Source organism: Electrophorus electricus, chromosome 14, assembly GCF_041902795.1.
Source record: "Electrophorus electricus isolate QZ-2024a chromosome 14, ASM4190279v1, whole genome shotgun sequence".
NCBI classification, from domain to species: Eukaryota; Metazoa; Chordata; class Actinopteri; order Gymnotiformes; family Gymnotidae; genus Electrophorus; species Electrophorus electricus.
Genome location: NC_137510.1, coordinates 23313665 through 23337448, shown reverse-complemented (window position 1 = coordinate 23337448; position 23784 = coordinate 23313665). Strand labels below are relative to the sequence as shown.

The 23784-nt window shown below is 43.1% G+C and overlaps 2 protein-coding genes across 5 annotated transcripts; both read right to left on the bottom strand.

The window, feature by feature from the left end:
- Positions 1–2020: 2020 nt before the first annotated feature.
- si:dkeyp-69b9.6 (uncharacterized) lies at positions 2021–11465 on the bottom strand. Of its 3 annotated transcripts, none has more exons than XM_026999101.3 (4): positions 11016–11465; positions 8977–9085; positions 6125–8518; positions 2021–5985 (listed from the first exon to the last, which is right to left on the bottom strand). In XM_026999101.3, exons 3-4 carry the CDS (start codon positions 8226–8228, stop codon positions 3575–3577), a joined length of 4515 nt encoding a protein of 1504 aa, XP_026854902.2. In that variant the 5' UTR covers positions 8229–8518; positions 8977–9085; positions 11016–11465; the 3' UTR covers positions 2021–3574. The 3 variants fall into 3 exon arrangements, with proteins under 3 accessions (XP_026854902.2, XP_026854900.2, XP_026854903.2); XM_026999099.3 differs by lacking the exon at positions 11016–11465 and adding an exon at positions 10338–10668; XM_026999102.3 differs by lacking the exon at positions 11016–11465 and adding an exon at positions 9743–10327.
- A 229-nt stretch (positions 11466–11694) lies between these two features.
- Positions 11695–22290, bottom strand: shisa7a (shisa family member 7a). 2 transcript variants are annotated; one of them, XR_014116973.1, is made up of 6 exons: positions 19365–22290; positions 19104–19255; positions 18260–18325; positions 17800–17988; positions 14924–16239; positions 11695–14070 (listed from the first exon to the last, which is right to left on the bottom strand). XR_014116973.1 is itself a non-coding variant. In XM_026999268.3 (5 exons), the coding sequence occupies exons 1-5, from the start codon at positions 20156–20158 to the stop codon at positions 15308–15310; spliced, it is 2133 nt and encodes a 710-aa protein (XP_026855069.2). In that variant the 5' UTR covers positions 20159–20163; the 3' UTR covers positions 11695–15307. The 2 variants fall into 2 exon arrangements, 1 of the variants encoding a protein (XP_026855069.2); XM_026999268.3 differs by having other exon boundaries at positions 11695–16239; positions 19365–20163.
- Between the last annotated feature and the right edge of the window lie 1494 nt (positions 22291–23784).

The following is a 23784-nucleotide window of genomic DNA, read 5'->3' as shown; positions in this document are numbered from 1 at the left end:
TTCCCTCTCCCTCCCTCTCTCTCTCCCTCCCTCCTCCGTTGGTTATGTGCTCGAAGCACGTGAGCTCCTCGCTCAGCTGGAACGAACCCGGGCGAGTCACGTGACGCCACCCCTCTCGCGAGTAAAGGCTCTAGCCCAGCACGAGCGTGTCTTGTCCGATCAATATTAATAAGAGCACCTTCTCGCGACAGGCCGACTCGCTGCGTGCGCATAAGCGAGCAAAACCGTTTAATCAAGAAATTGATCGCATCTTCCTATCAGTGCAGCCTGTAAAACAATGTCGATAATTACAATTCGACATGATACGCGATCAGATGGAATGATTATGGGAGCTTTTTTTAAATAATCACGAAGAATCTGCATTGGACCTGTGTAGGATCCGCAATGTTTTAAAAGTGGCGATTTCACTTAAAAGTGTCTTCATAGCTTCGTTAAATAAAAAATGCTGGGCAGACGCGTGCACTTTTCGCTTGGATGGTAATTCCTCAGAAACGTGAGCGCCTGGCCGTTTCGGGATGACTAGGGTAGGCCTCTGCACGTTGTCTCTTAAAAACACGGGCGCGCTTTAACCATGCACGTGTCCGTAGCACGCGCAGGAGCTACCGGGCCTGACGTCGACCTCGCGAGCCATTGGTCGAGTGCAATAAGGCCACCGCCCCTCGCACCCGCGCATTGGCTACAGTGGCTCGCTCAGTCCCACCCATATACCCCCCCCTCGAGCTACAGCCGCGTGAGACTACATAGCACCTGAGTAACAGAAATGGTGGCGTGTCTCCCAAATAGCTTTAAATGGAAGCTTTTCCAGGGTTGGACTCGCAGTCCTTTGATGCAAGACAAAAATCTGTTAAATTAACATTTTGTCAGTTATATACTTCATTTCTTCACGCTGTGACTCCTTGCAAAAAAAAAGAACAGTAATCCTTATAGTAAAATTGTTAAATGTAATTACTATTATAAATATAAACAAAGGTTAGAGCTTACGTAGTAGTGCTTAGAGGAAAACTAGATCTTCAAAAGTAACTGAATAATTAACAAATAAAATATGCCGTTTATGGTATAGTTCCATGGACTGATTCATTGGACTGAATAACACCCTTTTTTCACAAGAGTCAGAGTACAAATTGTACAGACGAGTACAGATTGCACCTGTCAATTACATCCAGCAAATGATGAACGTCTCTCTCTGCCACATAGACACAGGCAGACTGCCACATTTGCACTCCCTTTGCACATTCACGAGAAGTGAACATTCAACTTTCCCCCACCCACTATCGGTGTGTTAAATCCATGTGACAGTCATACCTCCCACTGTTGACAAGGACCATATTCCAAGAAAACAAAATCACTTTATTCCATGCCCTTCTGACTGAATTAACTTGTATTTTGGGGACTAATCAATAGAAGAAACGTTACGTAAACAATATTGCAGACTGAATTCCTCTAGCCCTAGTGGAACTACAAGGGGTTTTTTTTTTTGGGTGGGGGGGGAGGGAGAAGAAGGAAGTCCCATGCTGCCACCCTGTGGCCAATATAAATAAACGCAGCCTCGAATATTATTGAGTTTCAGGGTTGCTTTTAACGAGTTACCGGATAGAAAACTGGGCAAAACATAGCTACTAGAGCTTTAAGTTTTAGTTGTAGACGGAAATACGAGAGCATCCCAATCAATTTATTTCAGTGATACTACCACCTCCACAGTATTTTCATTTCATCTACTTCCATGGTGAAAATATAAAAGGCTAACTTATTCAGCATAATGCGCCGATAGATAGAATTGTCTGAAACGTACGTCTTGTAATGTTGCCTGAATTTTCACCAGCCATGCTCAATCAAAAATGAGCAAAAGTTACTGTGGCAACCATGCAGGCACATCATCTCTCCTGATATTTACTCCCTTGTGGTTACTGTTTAGAGACATTCACTCTACCTTTAACTAATTGGGGTACATTATTTAATTTAGTAAATGCTTAGTATAAAGAGGACATAACCTGACCTAGCAACAGGGGAATAAACAAAGACATAAGCTTGTACAGTTTTATTAAATGCTTGGGTATCATCAACAACCAGTTTATCATAGGCAAATAAAGTGATAGAAACATACTTATTACTTATTCTCAAGAAATAAAAGATGAGCTATGAGTAGTATGGCATCTCTACATAAGAAACTGTGAGAAAGGTATAAGGGATACGTTCATAGTTGGCAAGTTGACAGACTGTGTCAGACACATTAATACATTAATCAAGATCAGATCTAAAGTGACTTTCACTATCTTTCCCTACTACCTGCAGTGTAGCTATGATAAAAACATATTTGACCTTTGTTTTAAAAAATCATAACAATAATAAAATATTGACACAATTTACATTACAGTACACTTGTTGCTTTCTATTTCTAACTTAGACTATAAAAGCTTCACTGTGCTAACAGGTGAAATATCAATATGAGGAGGGCTTATTGCCTCATTCTACTGAAATTCGATCCTGGAATTCTATGGTTATTTGGGTCTTTCCAAATGTGTTCCTGAAGGGTCACTCTCCTGCAGAGTATAGTTCCACCCCAAATTGCTTTATAAAGCTCATCTCACTCTAGGAGCCGTGCGGTGGACATTTTCATCAGGTCAGTCAGGTCAGGGAACTGTACTCTGCATGCAAGTAACTCCCAAAGAGCAGGGTTGGTTATAGTCCTTATTACTGATTATCTAGGAAAGCCTTTTCCAATTTAAGTGCTGGTTCTTCTTTCTTCATGCTAGTTTTCATTGCAAAAATTCAAGACAGACATTGCACTAGCCTGATGATACACCTCTTCTGATTGGTTCTCATCTTGATCAGTCACTACAATCACTAGCATGGAGATGAAGACACAAAGTAAAGCTTATTCTGGGAAACCTTTTTTTTTTTTTTTTTTTTTCCAATTTCATTTTATACAATTCCAATTGTATTCACCATTTAACCTTCTGATAAAAGTCCACAATCTCAACACTCATCCAACACATTAAGACCAGTGTTCAACATGCATGGATTTAAACAAAACACTGATCTTCCTCATAGGGTCTTTCTTTTCTCCTTATGCTACTAATGCATTTTTATACTAAAGAGCTCACATCCCCACACTTGCTCTAAGTGAACATCAACTACACGTTATACATATCAGAGACAGAATAATTCTACAGAGCATCTGCTGAAAAACAGTAAGCGTTACTGTTAGGGGAAAAGTACTGTATTAGTGAAATGACTATAAATTCGCCTAATGTCAGCCAAGGAGCCGAGGTTTTCTTTAATGCACACGGGGGTGTCGGACCATTTTGAAGACTGGATGGGAGTAATTAAGAGAGGGAGGCTGATATCTTTATAAAAGATATTTGCAATGCTTTCTAACTTTGCTCGAGGTTTAATTTGTAAGTTCAGTTTATGAGAGGAACCTGTGGATGATGAAAGAGAAAAGAATAAGCTCTAACAGCACTCAAAAGACTTTCTGAAGGCCCGAGAACCAAGTCAGATTAGTCTCTATACTTGTCATGCAAAATTCAATATGTCTTTCTACCACACATTAGTCTTTATGTTTAACGAAGGGCACTCAGTGACTGTATTCTATTTGCAGGGTTGAGATATTCCCTTTTCCCACCCCCCTCTTTAACATTTTTCCTGTTGTCAATTTCAAACAAAGCGCTCTCCTTTGTTTCAACTCTGACGGTTTTCCCTGACAAGTCCTCTTGTGTCTCGTGAGGAGCGCTGCGTTCCAGAAACGAGAGGGACAGAGTTTGCAAGAAAATGCTCGATTGGATAAATGAGAGCTCCTGTGAATGAGGGCTGAGAGGAATCTGCGAGACTGTTTCCCACAGACTGGACACCTCAGTCGATCTGGGGGGCACATGACTCTGGGACAGTGCCTAGCTGCTATGTGGACCACAAGTGCTGCCCGTCGTGAAAATGCTGTCAGGAAGCAGAAGGGACATGGGAATCGTCTGAGAGGGACTTGCAAAGAGAGCAGTCTGTATAGCTCAAGTTCTGCTGGAGGACCCAGTTCACATACTACACTGCTTCCTCCGCCTCCTCGTCTAAACCTCATTAGCATAGCCATTTTTTTCCGAAATTTACGTTGTCTTCGGCGAAAAGCTCTCCTCCTTCTCCTCTGATGTTTCCTCCTTTCATTTTTCTTCCTTCCTCCATCTGAGAGGTCCAGCTGCTCCCTGTCCCTTTTTGCGGTCGGGCTCCATTCGTAGCCTATCTTCTCTCTCCTGTCCCATCTTTTTTTTTTTTTCTTACGGCGCCTCAGGTCTTCCTCGCTGTGGAAGCCGTGGTGGTGGTGTGGTTGGACGTCAGCTGGATGCTGCTGGTGCTGCTGGTGGTGGTGGTGGTGGTGGTGGTGGTGGTGCTGCTGCTGTTGTTCAGGTGGAGGCAGTACAAGTGAGTGGACAGGTAGGTTTGGGTTGAGTGTATGTCTTTGGGCAGTCTGATACGTAGGCTCTCCTTTCACTCCTGTGTGCTGATGACTGAGGGACATTATGGAGGAACTTGAAGGTAGAGGTTGGGAGTAAGGGGCGGTATTAGAGGAAGAAGGGAGAGACGTACCAGCCTCGGGTACATAGAACAAGGGCGAGTACCCAGCTTGCGGCTGGGGCGGTGCCTGCTGATGACTGTGAAGGACTCCACCATGAGGCTGCTGGTCTCCTTGGCCTCCACCGGCTGGTGCAAGCTGGAGCAAAGCATTTGTGGCAGCTTCACTCTCAGATACAGAGCCCCCGACACCGCTGTCTTCTCCAGTCACACTCGTACTCCCCGGAGGTCCTCCTTGACCAGTACGTGCTAGGCCATGCTGAGACAGCCTGTGTCTTGTCAGGCTGTTAGAATATGCGAAGGCCTTTCCACAAACCTCACAAGAAAACAACTTGTCACCGCCTCCCTCGTGCACTGTTTGATGATGTGCCGTAAGGTGGAAGTGATGGCGGAAGGATTTCCAACATACAGCGCACGTGTAGAGTCTGGGTGGAGGCGGAGGATTCGGCGCTTGGGGTTTGACGTCCTGTGGGTACGGGTAGAATGATGTAGAATTCCCCTGGCCACTTGGAATCATGCTCCCACCCGGGGCTGGATAACTGGTAAGATTTTCTCCTCCAGGTGTTGTTGGTACTTCTTCCATTTCTCCTTTCTGATGTAGCTTTCCATGTCTTTTAAGGCTCTGGGCATATCCAAAGTCCTTTCCGCAAAGAACACATTTGTAGTTTTTCTCACCAGAATGTACTGTGTGGTGTTTACTGAGGTGAAATGCCTCTCTGAAGTATTTGCCACACACTGTACAGTGGTGAGGCTTTTCTCCAGTATGTATGCGGTCATGCCTTCGTAAGGTTTCTCTTCTTGCAAATCCTCGACCACAAATGCTGCACAAATATGGTCGAACATCTCCAATACCTGTCCTCTGAGAGGACTGTCTTCTTTTTGGAGCTTCTGCACCTGCTGTACCAGGTTCCTTCTTTTTACGAGGTTTTCGAGGCCGCTTAGGTTTTCCGCCTGGTGTCTGTTGATTTGGTTGTTGGCTGGAAGCCAAGGCATCCTGGCTCGCACCACCCCTATACGATTTATCCATCCCAGACGTTGAAGACGGACCTCCGGGTGAGCCTAGAGGGCCTAGACCCAGACCACCAAGAAGTCCTCCAATGATATCCCTTCTGTCATCTCCTCGACCCCCGCTGTGGTTAAGATCGCCACTCATGCAGTTTGCTGCTGCAGCAGTGATGGCAGAAATAGCATTATTGACAGAGCTTGTAACATCATCTTCAGAGTCATCCAACAGTGAGGAAAGAGGCAGATGTGCCGGCGGCGGCTGTTGGCTTTGGCCCTGTGGGTGCGGGTGCAAAGTAGGGGCTAACGGTGTCTTTCTAAGTCCCGCCCCTCCTATGCCTCCACCGCATAACGACGATCCGGAGTACAGGTTGCCTTGGGAGCGCTGGTCTTTGTAGTTTTCGTTGTAACCATCACTCCGGTAAGACACTGCATAACAAATCAAACAGTATTAATGCCACATACTGAAATGTCTTCCCAGCACGATATACACCAGAAATTCAATTGGTTTTTACATGGATTCAACTGGTTCAATCCTGGGAAAAAAATATGTGTGTATGTTACTCACCCACTGCACTAGTTACCATTCCATCACTGGAAGCCCCCGTTTTATTGCTCTTTCCACCAACTACAGAGCTGCTGCTGTCATTCTTCGGTCTTGGTCCTCTCCCTGACTTGCCACAGGTGCCTGAGGCTGCATGGTTCAGCAATGACGTGCTCTCACGGAAGCAGCGGCCACAAGCTGGACAACGGAAAGGTTTCTCCTCGTGAATCTTTTCGTGACGGGTAAGGGACTCACGCCGGTTAAATGCACGGCTACAAGTAGTGCAGGCATATGGCCGTGCACCGGAGTGGATGACACCGTGTTGAAGAAGGTGCCCCTTTTTTTTGAATCCTTTGCCACAATCTGAGCACTGGAAATTCTTGTCAGGACTGTGGCATGACGATGATGCTGAACTCTCTTGGGTTGAGTGGGGAATACTGGGATCCGCTGGGTGCAGAACGGGATTCACAATGTTGCTTCTGGTGCCTGCCGTACCTGCCGTGGTTATCTCGTGACATCGCAAGTGCCTGCGTAGACTGGAGAGGTGTGTGAAAGTTTTCCCACACTCTCCACAATGGTAAAGCGGTTCTGGTTCGGGCTGAGATGATGGCGGGGGCATGGAGCCGTGATTGTCAGTTTTAGAATTATTTGTCACCAAGACTGATGCAGATGTAGAAGAAGGAGCAGCGGAGGAAGATGATGACACTACTGAGGAGGAAGATGAAGGGGTCAAGTGGGGAGGAGGATCTCTACCAAGGCCCGACATACCAACAGGCCCACCTCCACCAAGCCCGGATGGGTTATCTTGGCTGAGACCGCCTGAGGTGCTACTGCTGCTGGGATTAGGATTTGCGGAGCTGTGACTGTTACTGCTGTTGTTATTGTTGCCACTGCTGTCAGATTTCCGTTGAGGCAAGTAGCCAGCCATCGCTTTCTTCCTCCTGCCTCCTCCGCTTCCACCTGCTGTACCGTCTCCTTTCCCTTCATCCTTGGAGAGGGAGAGGTGTAGAGGCAGAGGAAGAGGTAAACCAGCTTCCTGTTGCATCAGAGAGGCCAGCTGGTTGGAGGAGAGGACGGGGATACCTTGAAAGTCAAAACTGCCTAATGAGGAAGGCTGAGAGGAGGAATGAAGAGGGTGATGCGGATGTGGATGCGGATGAGACAGAGTGTGAGGCGGCAGCTGTTGCTGTTGTGGTGGATGCTGTTGTGGCTGTGGCAAGCTGGCCGAGTGGCTGTGTGTGTGGGAGGAGTGGAGGGCAGGGGGCGGAGCAAGGCCAGAACTCGATTCACCCCCAGTTTGGCTCAGACCAAGGCCAAGGTGGTTGTGGCTGCCTTGCTGGACCAAAAACTGCTCTAAGCTGGAATTAGCCGGCACTCCGGAGAGAAAATACTGATTAGCTGCTAGCATGCAGCTGAACTGTTGATGCAAGCTCCGTGCATCAGACGGGGGACCTGCCAACTGGTGACCTAGGGAGGTTACCGTACTACTGCTCGGAGGGTTGTTGGAGCTGGAAACAGAACTTGAAGGAGATGGAGAAGAGGAGGATGGTCCTGGGGATGCTTGAGGAACAGAAAGGCCTGGATGTAATGGGGGAGGTGGCGGTGGAACAGATGACACTAGCCCCCCAATTCCTCCCGAACCTCCTCCACCTCCACTACTACCTGCAAAATGGTCAAACCGTCCAACTCCCGGGTGCAGCTGTTCTTGTGCTAGTGCTGCCTCGGTTGGATGAAATGACCGCAGAAACTGAGGGTAGCCACTCACATGACTCCCTCCACTGCTACTGCCCCCAGACATTTTACTTGACTTCCTTGAACTCTGCGAGGACGAAGACAGTGACTGCTGCTGTAGTGGTGGTGGAGGTGCGCTCATTTTTGCAAAGATCGATGCCGAATCAGAGAAGGCACTGGTTCTAGATCCTTGGAGTGGGCCCAAGCCAAGTCCAGATAAAATAGCCCCAGAGGTTTCTACTTGTTGCTGTTGTTGCTGCTGCAACTGGTGCTGGTGAAGCTGCACTTGCTGCTGGTGTTGTAGTTGTCTCTCCAATCCAAGACCTTTGAACTGATGGGCTTGGTGTCCACTCAGCATCTCTATGATGTCCACATTGTATTTTCCAAACTGGAACATTTCCCAGTCACTGAAACATGGGTGTGCGATGGCAGCACCTTCTGCTCAAGGAGCAGCAATATCTGTTGCGCCGAAATTGCCAGATGAGGTGTGACAACGACAAGTGCAACCTGTAAAGGAAACACTGTTGCTTCTCTAACCTATTTCAGTCCACCCTTGCATATGGCCTGCATTGGACTGATTTGTTGTTAGATGACAACCACCAGCTGCTCCGACTTTAGAGACAATTGTGCCAAGCAGAAGCTGAGGGGCACAATAGCTTTTTCTATATGGTCTCTGATATTCCAGTTCTGAAACACACAATTCAAAGGTTATGTTTGATTTATGAGTTTTTAACAGTTCTGTGTCTCAGAGCTTCATAGTTACCTAAATCAAATGTCTCTGATTAAGAAAATCTGTCTCACTTTTATTTTCACAATACAAAGCTTTGTCAATGTTTTCCTTGACTTGCACATTGGTCAGTTCCTCTTCAATGTCAATATCTTAGAACTTGTCTTTTATGCAACATCAGTGGAAAGAATACATGTAATGTTTCGTGTTCACATTTAGAGAGAGGCACATTTAAGTGCTATGTTTACTCTTTCTCAGACAAAACCTAGTTCATTAGTTGTTTTGACTTGCTTGGTTACATTCCTGAGTTCATGTTCATCCTAGATAAAGATGGATTATCCCAAGGACCATATGTTGGGCTCATTAGTCAGTGATTGTTAATTTTTAATCCATTTAGGCCATGTGACATACAACTCACTTTCCATGTTTCAGCAAATATGCCTGTCATCTTTTCAATGCCAAAATAAATATCCTCCTTCTTTACTCTTATAGGCATGGGAATTTTCTCCATGCCACTCCTCTTCTCACTGTGAGACAGAAAAGGAGAAATATGTGAGATGAATCTATTTCTCACACGTGCCAAGGTGTTTCCTACAACACTGGAAGCAGTCTAATAAATACATACATAAACACACAGTGACTTCGTAAAATCAGCTGAGAATAATTTACTATGATTAAATTACAATTTTAACATATATAATTAGATATTTAAAAATTAACTTAACACCTAATTAATAAAATCGAATTTTTAAAAAATCGACAGAAATAGATTTCCGTTTTCAAATTGTAACGATGTTATTACATAGCATTTACTGTGTATTGCACACTTCTTATTTTATGAAGGTGCAGCCTATAATGTTGTTATTAAATATAAAACATATTGCAAATATGTAAAAACAACAGTTTAACAATAAGTCTTTAATATAAAGAATGGTTATATTAATCTAAAACAACTTGATTTTCTCATTTATCGCATATACTACACATGCATAGGTCTATGCAGCTAATACCAAGCGATATAAACGGTAAAGCGTTTGAAGAGATGTTACTTAAATTAGTCTTTAAAAACGCAGTCCTAAATTCGGTAACACTGATAACGGTTATCGTAGTGCGTCTTGATTCACTCCTTTAACGAGCGTCCTATCATAACCATTTGTCTAAGGTGTAAAGAAATTAAAACACACTTTTATCTAAATTCCACAAGAAAGAACAATAAGTGAAACACTTCCAAAAGTTGTAAACGTTCTTGTGCAGTAATTTTCGTTTTCTTATGCCCCGAGCTGTTGGTATCACACGGCAATGCTAGCCAGAAAAGAAAAATGATGTTGCGTGGACCGTGCGAGTCGTCAGAGGCAAGAGGGAGAGGTGAATTTGTAGGAATTATTACATCTGCTGATAGCACTGCGTGCCGCAAAAGGAAAATGTCCATTTGGACGCGCTCCAGGTGGCGATGGAAATCGTCAAGAGACACAAAACGAACGCTAACGAGCATGACGACGCTGCCACCAAATGTGATTAAAAAAAAAAATAAATTACAGATACGTAACGCTAAAAGATGGGTCTACATTTAACGCGTCGCTAGCATGCAAAACAGCTGGCTAAGACCGTATATTCGGCTAGCAACGGGACACAGCCTGCTTGCTATGCCACCAGCAGCTACATGATGCTCGGACCCAACATCTGCAAGCCTTAATATAGGAGCAACACGTCGTTAAAACTTTGATAGTAAAATGCATCATAATGAAATCATAGTCGAAACAATAAAGCAGGCCTTTTTACCTATGCATCCATCTTTTAGACTGGACAAGAGTTGAACGGGGCCTGTTACACTCTCCCTCCCTGTCCCTCTTGCTCATATGCCCCTTGTTCTGCTTGCTGTTTTCGGATCGTTAGCTTAGCTCGCAAGTAAACCTTATTTTCACTGCAACCCCGCTGCGTCCACACAACACCTTTTGTCCATTATATTAATTACAAAGTATGCTTAGCATAGATCTGTCCTATTTTAAACTGCACCAAACCTTGTTTCAACCGATGCATTTTTTAAATTTTTTTTTTTTTTTGTGTCGGCTAAAATATTTTGGACTGTCTATGTTGGTTTTTAGAAAGGAACGAATGACGTGTGAACACTTTACATCGGTCGTTTCCGGCCTTTGGAACACTTCCGGTTAGTGTAGCTGCGTAATTTGCTTATGGTCAGTTGATGGTTTATTTTTTTGTCGGTAGACGTTTGAAATGTCAAACATTAAATACGGTTTAAAGGAAAAGTATATTCGATCGGTCTTTTTGTTCGCTGAACTGATTCCCGTCTAGCGATTAAGGTGTTTCATTGCAGCTATTTAAGTAGCTGCGTTGCTATTTGATGTAGCTAAGCTAACTGTCCAGCTAACGTAGTAGAATGTGTACTGTGTGTTAACTAAAATGAACTGTATCATTGTCTTCGCAAGTCGTTTTTCATACTTGCGGTGCCTCTTCATGCCTTCACTTGACATACTTTTCCTCGGTGAAATGTGAGCGGACAGTGGCCATTTTATTATACCTTGACAGCTCAAATTGAAAAATCCATGTCCACATCAAAATGGCTGCCTCGTTCTTGGCACTGGTTCTATCTAGGTGGACAGGGAATAAAGACAATATGGTGGAGTGGCATACATATATAGTGTCTCTCTGGCACTCTCTCTCTCTCTCTCTCTATCTGTGTGCGTGTAGTCAGAATTGCAAACGAAGCATACAAGGTTTCCAGCGAAACGACATTTTGAACAGAGGTCCCACAGCTGTGGAAGCAAAGTAAGGGATCCTGAAGTTCTAGATGAGAGTGCTTAAGTGGTGTTTCACCGCATAGCTTCAGAATCACCCTATCAAATGTGTGTGTTTTATATGTTTTATGTATTTTATATAGTACACGAAGGAAAAACGGGACGTTTCTTGTGCAGCTGATGAAGGGCCTCTGAAACATTCACATTGTGTATTTCCCTATATATATATATATATATATATATATATATATATATATATATATATATATATATATATACACACACACACACACACACACACATATATATATAGAGAGAGAGAACGTTTAAAAGCATGCAAATTCACTATATGGGTGTGCTGATAAGGCAGATAAAGACAACAGTTTCATCAGTTGACTTTATTTTACAAAGGTGGAATTATCACAATTGTATATTTGCCTTATATTTGTTATCTATTAGGGATACATAAAACAAAGCACTTAATAAAACAAAATGTGAGATTTTGACATTTTTGCAGATAAAAGCTTGACTGACTTTTGACCAAACATCCTCTCTGGTTCTACATTCAACATATTCCACATATTCCATCCTCTCTGTTTCCTAAATATACACTTTCAAAAAAAAAAAAGGCTGTGGGCCTACCAATGGTTACCACCTGAATAATTCTATGGGGTTCTTTTTCTTCGGTCAGTAAGTTCTAATTCATTTGTTTTCTATGCTGCTTAAAAAGGCTTATATGTTAATTGTGAGGGATCACACTTTTATTGATAATGTGTGAGGAAGAACCTTTCTTTGATGGTTCTTTACAAAGGGATGTTCCTTCAGATTGTAGCCTTTCTAGCATACACTGAATATGATTTGATAGAATTAGGGAGCGAGACAGAACATTTCCTTGGTGATAATTTTACAGAGGGGTTCCCATTCAGGGTGTAGACTTCATAGTATATATCGAATATGATTTGATTGTACTAGCCATAAAAATTGTAGGCCTTACATTAGCACAACTGATGGTTTCTTATTCTTTGCACTTTTAATTGAAACATTTCATAAAAACTTATAGTTATGGCTTGTGGGTACAAAACTGAACAGACATTGCTACAGACTTTTTAAGACAAAAATGCTAAATTAATTTAGCTATTCTAATATTCCCTGAAATAAACATTCAAACAGCTGAAATTGTATTAAATCAACCTATTATTAATTTACATACACACTATGACATCATATCAACTCATCGTTGATGTCATTGCAACAATGAGACTGGCAAGCTTCTTTATGATGGTTACACTATGACATCACACTAAGGAATGTCTGAATGCACTCATCAGGATGCACTGAGAATTAGTAGAATGAGCGCCTTTTGTGCTTGTATTTTGTACTCATAATTCTCAAATAATTTAATGAGAAAGATAGATATCTAAAAACAAGTTAACACTATAACCACAGAAGAAAAAATATCACCATCATAATGTGAAGATAATCATTAATCATAACAGCAAGAATAAATATCACCAATAACCATAATATTAACTGTCATAGTAATGACAATAACAAACACTTATGTATAAGAGTCTGTAGGAAGATTGTCTCTAAGTTTTGTTTGTACTTCATCAAAATACATTTTATTTCCTGTCAAAAATTAATGTAACCTACTGTCACCGTGGATTTCTTTTACTCATACACCTTCAAAGTAGTAGGCAGTTTACTCCAGACCTCTTGAACAGAGAGACATAATTACATTTGACTATGCTAGTTATGAATTGTTTACCAGTACTTGCAATAAAATGTGTAAAAAATGTAAAAAAAAAAAAAAGAAGAAGAAAAAAAAGAAAAGGAAATAAATGTAAATTAAACCTTTCCCATTGATAGAATGATCGGATAAGGACTAAACTGGTGTATAGGCTAGCCTATCCCGTTGGCTAGGCCGATGTAATCATTACTCCACTTTCTTTTTGCTTCTACCATAGGCTTAATATCTCAGTCTATATACATTAATGGGTTACTGTTTTCAGGGTTGTCATTACCATTCAAATAATAATTAATAATCTGTAGGTAGGCAGTGTACCACTGACACACATGTAGTATAGCCCTTAATATTAATAAGTGTTATTAATTATGATATTGGGTGTGATTCTCCGTCCATATCTGGAACCGTGTGAGCCGACCTGCTGTCTCCTCTTGTTTAGTCATTGCTGTAATAGCACTGACACATGGCTTTAGGGAGGTTCCAACAGCAACCCAGCAAATTTGTTTGCAAGCTCCTCTAAGTGCGTGTGCACACCTGAGCTTTATGACGTTGTTGCGTACTGTGCTCCCTATTATTAATGTAAATGACTGCTTAACAAACCTCTTCCCTCCACAAAAGGTATGTGAGCGCAATTTTCCTTTCGCTGCTGTTCTCCTTGCCTACGTCACATTTATAACAGTTTGAGGCATTCACACAGTTGAGATCTTTTCGGCAATACATACAGGATACATGGAGCTTAAAACGAAACACGTATGTGCACAGCCTTACAGAAATCTGCATTCATGGCCAACATCCTTTAGTTTATGCAAAATGTCCTTGTCACACCCCTGCATTTGAACACTGAAGAAAGGGTTGGCTCAGAATCCATACAAAGTGCCATTGATCATTAAGGAGTTCATCTCGGGTGGAGAAGGTGGATGATTGTCATACATATCTCATGTTTTTGTCCCTCTGGGCTGGGCTGTTCTGCCCAATCAAGATGGCTTTTAAGGACAAGTTTCCAAACCACTTCCTTGGGATATATAGGTTGAAGGGGAAGAAATAATCATTATTGGTTATATTGTACTCCACACAGAATCTGAGAATATGTTTTCAGTGATTTTTATCGATATCCCAACAAGCCTAATTTCAACAGAGCAGTCCTCATAAATTATGTCCATGAACACATCTGGCAGAAGATGAGATGAAGAGTTTATAGTGTATGACAAAGGCAATAATCCTATGGTTTTCCTAATGGCAATGTAATCCAAGGTTTCTTCAATCTCTGGGCAGATTCTTTCTTATTTGTTAAAACATTTTAATAGTGGTGATAGTTTTTGGAATAACAGCAAATTCTTGTTTCACAGATTGTTATATAGATCATATAATGTTTGTTGGACGACTTCTTACCTCTAACCCATTGTACCCACTGTGAGCATTATAGAGAGTTTGTTTTTTGTTTTTTGTCTCACAGGACTGACAAAGTCCTAAGTGGAGTAAGAAATCTCTGGTCTGAAGGATGTTCTAGAGTAAACACATGGCACACACTCGGTCAGCAGTTTTTGTCCCCCTTTTTTTTGTTTTTTTTTTGGTTTGTTTGTTTTGTTTTTTTTTCTTTTTTGTTTTGATGAATGTTCCATTGGACATTACTCAAACATATGGCTCTATTGTGGCATTAAATGTCATGATTTTTAAATATCCCAGTAAAAACATGACACAGTGACATTAATTTCTGCTTCCTCACCAGGTTACTGAGTCTCTTCATGTATGATATTCATTTGTTTACATCAATGTTTAATGAGGTGGCTATCATGCAGAATTATTATACTGCAATTATGGCTGAAATTTTACAAAGAGAAAAAAACAGCAATTTTTAAGCGTCAAACCTTCAAGACCGTTGTCTTCTCTCTGTATTTACAGCTTCTATTCAGCCTGTGGTTGCCTCCACTCGTCCATCTGTTATTCTCTGTTTCATCTCCTTGCTGTCTGTACCTCTTTCCTTCATCTGCTCTCTGTCTCTGCGTACTCTGCTCCTTTCCTCTCTTCCTACCATCCTCCCACTCCTTTTACACTCCTCTTTCATTGCTTCACTCCCTTTTCTGCCCACTGCCTTTCTTTTTCTCCCTGGAATCCTCCAATCATCTTCCCACTCCTCATACCCTCAAGCTTCACTGCATCTTTCCTTCTTCTTCTTCTTCTTCTTCTTCTTCTTCTTATTTTGCTTAACTCTCTCTCTCTCTCTCTTCCCCCCCCCTCGACCCCCTCCGACCTCACACAGTCACTTCGTTCTTGCTCCCTGTCCTAACCCCCTGGTTTCCAGCCACTCCAACCCCACTACCCCCTCCCCCGCCCCCAGGGATAAAGTGTAGCTGCTCGATGGTGTTTTGCCTCTTGGTCGCAAACGCTAGCCTCCTGGCAGTGTGTCCGCCTAGCGTTCCTGTTCCCATGACGACCCCTGTTCCCTGCATTTCACTCCACCCCGCGCCTCCAACGCCGCTGCCCGCCACGTGGCTTGGCATGGTGGTCGTGTTTCGCTCCTGCTCCCGGCCTGAGGTCGGGTGCGAGTTCATCTTGATCATGTGGTGACGGTCGAGTGAAGGGGTGGCGCAGACATTCTGTTGCGACTGAGCCTTCTGGTGGCCCATGCGAGGTAAGGTGGGCACCGTGCCCCCACCCCCTGTGTATTCGCCCATACCACCTATGCCACTACCACCTCCTCCATACTCAACTCCGGCCACCTCCTCCTCTAGGTGATCCGGTGACATCAGCAACCTCTCCTTAGACTTGCGTAGTGTGTTCTGGGTATTGGAGTTTTTTGCTGCTGCAGCATTCATGGCTTTGTAGTACTGATGCTGCTGGTTCTTTGGGATCCTGGACAGTGTGTTACCATCTCCGAGAGCAAGGAGCTGGTCTGTGGACTTGACTCGGCGAGGTGGCTTGGAAAGTGTGTCATAGTTCTGATTCGATTTCTGTTTCGATTCTGGTGGCTCAAGAGGATAGGGGTTGGGAGTGTGGCTGGGGGCAGACTGCGGGTGGGGTATCCGTGGTCGGGTGGCATGGGTGGGGAGCGTGCCTCGTCCTCCCAGGGTGTAGTCACCTCCCCAAGGCAAGTGGTGCTGAGAGGAGTGGAAGGACGGAGGGGCATTGTTGGGTCTCCGTTTAGTAGTGCAGTAACCGGAATATTCCTCCAGACCTCCTTTCTCTGTTGGGTAGGAGGAAGAGCATAGAATTGAAGTCGAGTTATCTTATAGACAGATTATCAGAAAGGGATATTATACTTCTGACAAAATTTGTTGGTTGAATGTTAACTATTACATGTTAAAATATTGTGTTAACATGATATTCAAATGAATATCAGACTAAAATACCTGCAAAGAATGCTTGTTTTTTTAGATTTATTTTTATGATATACAATAAAGGCCTTTTGTCTTATTCTCTTTGTTATTTTTTGCTTATATATTTCTAAATCACTCTGCCAGCTGGCTAATTTCCTCTGTTTTCTGTACAAGTACTTGGGTAAATATATTACAAAATCTTTTTTCTTATACCCTTTGAGTATATTAGATGTTACTCCTAGTTAACTGCTCCTCTTTCTAGACATGTAGTCACCTACTGTAACCATGGAGAAACAGCTGCAGTGGCTGGTATCTATTAGTGATAGTCACAATACCAGACAGTTCAAAACATGAACGTGACAGACAGAATGAGCAAATCGAAACTATAAGCTTCAGACCCATGTTTGTCCCAAGCACTGCAAGGACAAGCAGCAATGCTTTCTTCTCAAACAGCCACCTTGTTAGACTAAATTAACAATCCCTTTATTAAAATGAAACAGTCGTGGATATTGATGGGAATTTTGTTTGTGAAGTAGCCCATATAAAACTACTGAAATGTTCCCTAGCTAAGGAAGCGATATAGGAAATCGTCAGTGCTGAAGTATCGACTTCCTCAGCACACGGCATAATCACCAGTGTTACATTAACAGAGCACAGCGAAAGGCATATTACTACACATTGCACGTTGGAGACCAGTTTAACACTGTAGGTGTTACTTTAACGCTAGCAATCTCACTGCGAGTGATGAAAGACCATCTGTCGGCTTCAGCTGAGGTACAGATACTTCGGGTTAAAGCAATATTCATATAGAAGCTTAAAAGCAATCACAAATAGACACCTCAGCTGCATATGCCTGAAAACACAGTGTTATCCTTTAATGACTATACCTGCCTGAATTTGTTGCCCTCCAAATGTCCCAGTCTATCTCTCTCTCTCTCTCTCTCTCTCTCTCTCTCTCTCTCGCTCTCACTCCCACCCCCCCACCCCACCCCCCTTCACATTCAGGCAGGTTGCTGTCTAGCAGAGAGAAGCGTGAAAGACAAACACCTATGTGCTAGAATGAGGTTGCCCCCCACGTTGACTCTGCCCTCATTACCATGACCTTCACAGTCATTTGGAGTCCCCTGTCATTCTTGTGTAACATTCCCGCTGCCTTAAATGGAACCCCATTTGCACGGATATTTTTTTTTCCAGCAAATCACCAGGGATTATGTTAGCCTATCCTGCCTCTGACTTTCCCCCCAGTGACATTTGCCCCCAGTAAGATGCAGCTGCCACTGTGCTCTTTCACCTTTTACCTCAAGCAGGAGATGTGCGGGTCAATGGCGAGGGCTGTGAGCGACCTTTGCTGTGAACCTGTATCCTTTTAGAAACAGAGAACGTCCTATCTGGCCACGAGTGTAGTGAGGATGCTTCTTTAGACTCACCCAGGCGCTTGAGGGAACAGTATCTGTTGATCTCGGGCTTCATAGCGGCCTCATACGAGGGCGGGAGATGAGCCAGGTTGTGCAGCGATTGATGGAATGAGGGCTGTGCTTTCATGGCGTTAGTGTGCTTACTGGGTTTCAGTGTCCCACCACTGGTCATCTGCATGTTATTCATACGTGGGACACGTTCTGTTGACAAAAATGTGCATGCATATAATCACAGGCAAATACACACTCATACATATATATTTTGACAAATAGTTAAAATATAGGCTATAATAGCTTTATTGTCTGTGTAAGAATTAAATTTGTTAATATAATAATATACATTATAATAATATACATTCATATTTAAACAGACATTTTAAATGAACAGTTTTCGGTAGGATTAGCATATAGATAGAAAGATGTTTGTTGCACAACTATTTTTAAAAAAAAGAATTGGGCTGAGATTCCTTACCGATGGTGGCAGTGTGTTTGGGACTGGAACCTGAAGTGTGAATGAAGTTGTGCTGCAGATTTCCCACTGGGAACAGAACAAAACGTGATATCTGTGTGAAGCAGGGTGCATGTGGGACAAGAAAACCTTAGGCGTTTTCCCCACAGCAGAAGCATGCTGCAGTGAATGTGTGGGCTCTGCTGACCTGTCAGCAATTGTACAAACTGTATTGTGTTTCTTTCTTTTTTTTTCTAGTCACCGAAGAAAAGAATCCTGAGTGGTTTCTTTAAATGAATACTCCAGTGTTTTTCAACCAAATCGTTATCTCAGACCACATATTTTTGTAGAATACTTTCATGAATTCCTCAGTCAAATATCTTTGTAAATTAGGCTGTACATATATATAATTTATTCTTTCAGATATGGAACTACTTTTCCAGAGGGAAGAATCTGAGGTACGCCAGAGGTTGTGAATATACCGTTCCATACAGATATTCCTCAGTCTTAAGCAACAGTTGAGTACAATGGTGTATGAGTGTATGAAGGCTGAACAAAAATACAATGGTGTCTCATGTCTGTCTCATGTCTGTCTCATCGTACACATTGTATAAAGGTGAATTTGCCTTATACAATGATGCAAATTAATACATTATTAATTTATATAATATATTGTACATTTTAAACATTTATTGACAGAATTCAACAACTGCCCTTGGGTTCCCATTAAAAATGTATTTGGAAGCAACAAATTTTACAAACAGGGAACTGTGTCAAATGATTATTCTTTGTAATCAAAACATGCATGTACATGATTCTTTTGCAAGACGCTGCAGTTTCCCTTATGTCTGCTGGGGTTTCCACTTACGTCTGTTGTCTTTGCTCTGCAGGGTAGGGTAAAGGTTTTTGGGAGGTCGGCTGAGAGTACTCTCCCCTCCTCCAGTGCCCAGGGCTACACTGTTGTTTCTCTCTCCTTGCTGAACTGGGCTGGACTGATGGCGCAGCATGTCCACCAGGGCCCTGCCAGCACCGAGAGGTCATCAAAAGGAGACATCAGTAACCAGAGGCTGAGGGTCAGCAAAGGCAACATCCAGAATCAAACACTGAAAGCAGAGCTGCTTCCCCTCACCTTGGCATGTTGAGCTCCCGGTTACGCGGCTGCCGTGAGGCCTTGTGAAATGCCACCTTAATAGCCACCGCCACGGCGACGGTGAATGAGATCACGCCGCCAATGACATACACGGTGTTGTTGCTCTGCTCGATGCGGCTGAGGTCGGGGTCAGGGAGGTGGTGGGGAGGCTTGGTGCCAGGCGGGGCCGTGTTGGCCCACACGGGCGAGTGGTAGTTGTGGCAGATGTTTTGATCGAGACGCTGCGAGCGATCTGGGCAGCAGAAGCGGTAGTGACAGGTCCCGCAGCAGTAGATGAAGTCGTCCTTGGAGCAGTTGAAGGTGAGGTCATATTGGCCCATGACGTCATAGTATCCGCGACACACATCCACCTCTACCAGCCGCCGAGGGGGCGGGGCCACCTGTGCCGCGCCAAGTGGAGGCTTCAGGGCATCGGCCGTCGCGTTCTTCGACAACATGACCTGAGCCTGTGGCCTTGGCGGCATCTCCGCGACAGGGGGCGGCGTCTTTGGCCGACCTGTCGCAGCTTTCCCTCGTGTGTTTGCCCCACCCCTGGACAGGGGTGGCAACAACCCCCAGCTACTAGGCCTGGGACTGACAGTAGGACTGACCGTGGGTCTGCTGAAGGTGTTCCTGGGTCTCGAGGGATCTGGGACACTGGCCGAGGATACGTTGAGCGGAGCAGCGATTAGCAGGAAGAGGAGGGTGACACGCACTCGAGCTCCCAAGGTGGGCAACATTTTTATGTGACTAACAAGGCTATTTTCTCTTGCTGACTCAACGCACTGCACCATTGCAGAATCCTCCTTTACAACCTCCTTAACGCTGCATGAAAAGCATTTAAATTGCGGGTGTCCGACGTATTTTTAAGTCCGTATCAAAACAGTCCATAAATAAATGAAGAAGTCCTTATATGTCTGTAAGAAAAAGGAGCAATTCATGCAAAGTTCTGGGATGGAATCGGGGGATGGAGATTACAGTGCCGTTTCGGGCTCAAGGCAAACTCGTTTCTCCAAAAGAGCAGAGGAAACACCCTAATGCTTTGGGAAAACAATCAAAACTCCAGCAAGTTCATCTCATTCCTTTAGTATGCTGGAGATGGTCATGAAGTAATACTCTTTGAGGTGAAGTGAGCTGGTTTTTTTTATCTTCATAAAACACTCACTGTTCTCCTTTCCTCAGAGGTTTAGGGCAAAATAAGCTAAAGCAAGTTTGTATCTCAATGGTAAAATGGCTTTCCTAATTATAAATGTGTTCCATCAAACATCAGTTGAGGCAGAGTTATGATATCTGATCTATGAAGGCTTTTAGCTGACAAATCCAAGTGTTTTTGTTAAGCACATAGGTTTTTAAGTAAGTATATTCTCCTGTTTTTGGCACTTATTATGAGGAATTATTCACTTAAGAGCAAAGGTCAACTGTAAACACCATAAAATGTAAACTAATGTTCTTTTTTTTTACAGTCTTCTGTATGATTTCAATGCAACATGATCTGGGCACTCTATATATTCAACAGTGGCACTTAAGTCTTTAGGAATTTCCCTGACCAGTAATACTACCTGAATGCTGTTTGCTTTGAGTCATTTATAAGTGTTTAATAATCAACTGTATTATTGATTTAACCATAATAATCTAAGACTGTTTTCTCAGGACTGTGGCTCTAATCTATGTTGATGTCTTTAGAGGACTAGTTATGATGGTGCAGTCTTTGGAATGGTTGAGGTCAGTGTGATGGGGAATCATTTTGACTGCACAGCACTTTTGAGGCTTTTGAGTGTTGCACGGTTAAGAGAGATCTAGTCTCATTTTTACAAATGTGCGCTTATCAAGCTTACCAACAGTGTGGATGATATATAAGGTGTGAATTATATTACCTTTATGATAAAATAAGTCAAAATTTAAATAATTTGCACTTAATGCTTAAAAAGTCTTTACTTATGTATTGCACAAATATGTGCCATTGAAATGGGATGCTAGGTAGTGTGCATTCATCACTTGTTTTACCGGTTTAGTTTGGCCACGATCTTGGCCCTGGAAAAATAGAAGAAGGAGAACAAAAGACCAGTAAAATATAGACTCTCACCGCGGACCAGTCTGAGCAACGTGACTGTGCTTAAAAACAGCACTCAGGTTCGGATGCATCCAGAGGTTCTGTTCTGCCTTAAGAAGCGTCTGCCTTGTTCAGTCAGGCCTTCTGAAAGTAGCGTGTGCATGCAGGTGTTGAAAATGACGTCAAAATCGCAGGCTTGTTTCACTTCACTCTTCGCACACTGCTCTCAATTAGCTTTGGAATCCGACAATCCTTATCGCTGGCACCGCGTTCGGAGGGAGGCACGACGAGCTGAAATGTATAATAAATCAGCACATTACACACGGCCTAGGCACACACAACACACACACACACGCTTGCATGCACGCACACACGCACACACACACACACACACACACATACACACACGCACGCACGCATGCATGCACGCACGCACACACACACACACACGTATGCAGACCTTCCTAAGCTCTGTTGACGAAAGACCACAGATCGTGTCTTGAAGCTGTCCATACACTTTATCTACATACTAAGGGTCAGACACCATGTAATGCACAGCTGTAACAAAATATTGGCCATATTAAATACTAATTAATCGATACAGCAGGAAAAGTCCCAACTACATTCACGAGGAGAAAAACAACAATCTTTGTGAAAAGCTTTCTGAGCATTTCAAAACTCATTAAGAATAATCACTGTTCAGATGATCATCGTGAAGACCATATCAAAAACATTGCAGGGGTAAATTCCAGCATAATGGGCAGGGAGAAGGAGAAATGGTGCATAATAGTGGTGGTGCATGGCGCAGGGACGAGTAATGGTGGTTTGTTTAATGTGTTACTATGTGCCAGTGTGACTCAGAGGCATTGAGAGGGTCTGAATGGTAGCGATGATCTGAACAAACAGTGATCAATTCCTTTCATAAGGCACATGATGAGGGAGGGAGAGAGAGAGCGAGAGAGAGAGAGAGAGAGAGAGAGAGAGAGCGCGCTCGGTCGCTTGCGGGTGCGCATTATTATATGTGTCGGTATGTTTATGCGCCAAGCGTGTGCATGCATGATAGAGGGGAAGAGATAGAGTTTAGTTATTCTGCTACTCCTGAAGTATCTAATCTGTATCTGATTTTTATGCATTTGAGGGGCTTGTGAAAATCAGTGAGATATAAAATGACAGAGGAATGTAAAACAGGAAGAGAGTGTGTAAGTGAGCACACACATGAGAGAGAGATACAGAGACATAGAAAGAGAGGAGGAGGAGGAGGGAGAGATAAATGCAGGGTAGGGATTTAAATGAGTGCAGAGAGGAGCAGGAACAAACAGAGCCAGAGGTATGGCAGAGAAGCTCTCTGTGTGGTGGTGATGATTGTGTGTGTGTGTGTGTGTGTGTGTGTGTGTGTGTGTGTGTGTGTGTGTGGGAGTTCAGTGAGTGGGTGGCAGAGAAAGGAGAGCTTTCTGTGACACCACTTACCAGCACACACATACACACATAGCATACAGCACAATATGTACCACATGCAGCATGTACAGAATACAGTACAACCAGAAAACATGAGACAAGCAACATACCTTCACGGCAGAACATTTACAATGCCACATACTGCACACCAGCATACAGAAAGCCAGGAAGAATACATGCACAAATGCACAGGAAGAATTGCAAATATCAGCACACAACCATAAAATTATTCTATACATACACACATAGCACAGTGGGTATGCAAATAGGTTCACAACATTTGGCTACCACAGAATGAGGAATGCATGTTCCCACTCACTCACTCACACACACACACACACACACACACACACACAATGATTTTGTTTTATTACCTCTGTATGTATTAATTAATTAATTAGTTGAATTATGTCACCGTTTAATTAAACCCTGCCTACTAGTCTCAATCACCCAATTTAGGACAAGACATTAAGTTCACCTTTTCATTTTGCTCTATATTCATTATATTTATTAATTCCTGCTACTCTACTCACAAACTATATGTATTACTGTGATGGAAAATGTTACGAAACTATGTATTATGTGATTCATATAAAATCACACTGATCCTTTTGTTCTTAAATTAATAGTGCTGTTTGCACGTTTGTATCCGCCTGTTGCTGATTAAGTTGAACATGTATCAGGAACTGTTAACATCAAGGTCAACTTGACACACAACCCACACTGTTTGGAGTCAGTTTGGGTTGGTTTGTGGGGAAAAACCAAGCCGAGAGCTGATTGGCTTATAGCCACAGCAACAAAGGAAAGAAGAGCTGCTTAAGAAAAGATGATTGGTTAAAGACAGCACAAGAGTAGTATAACTAGCCACGCTTTTGTATACTTGGGGCTACCTACCTGAGGCGAGCCAAACATTTA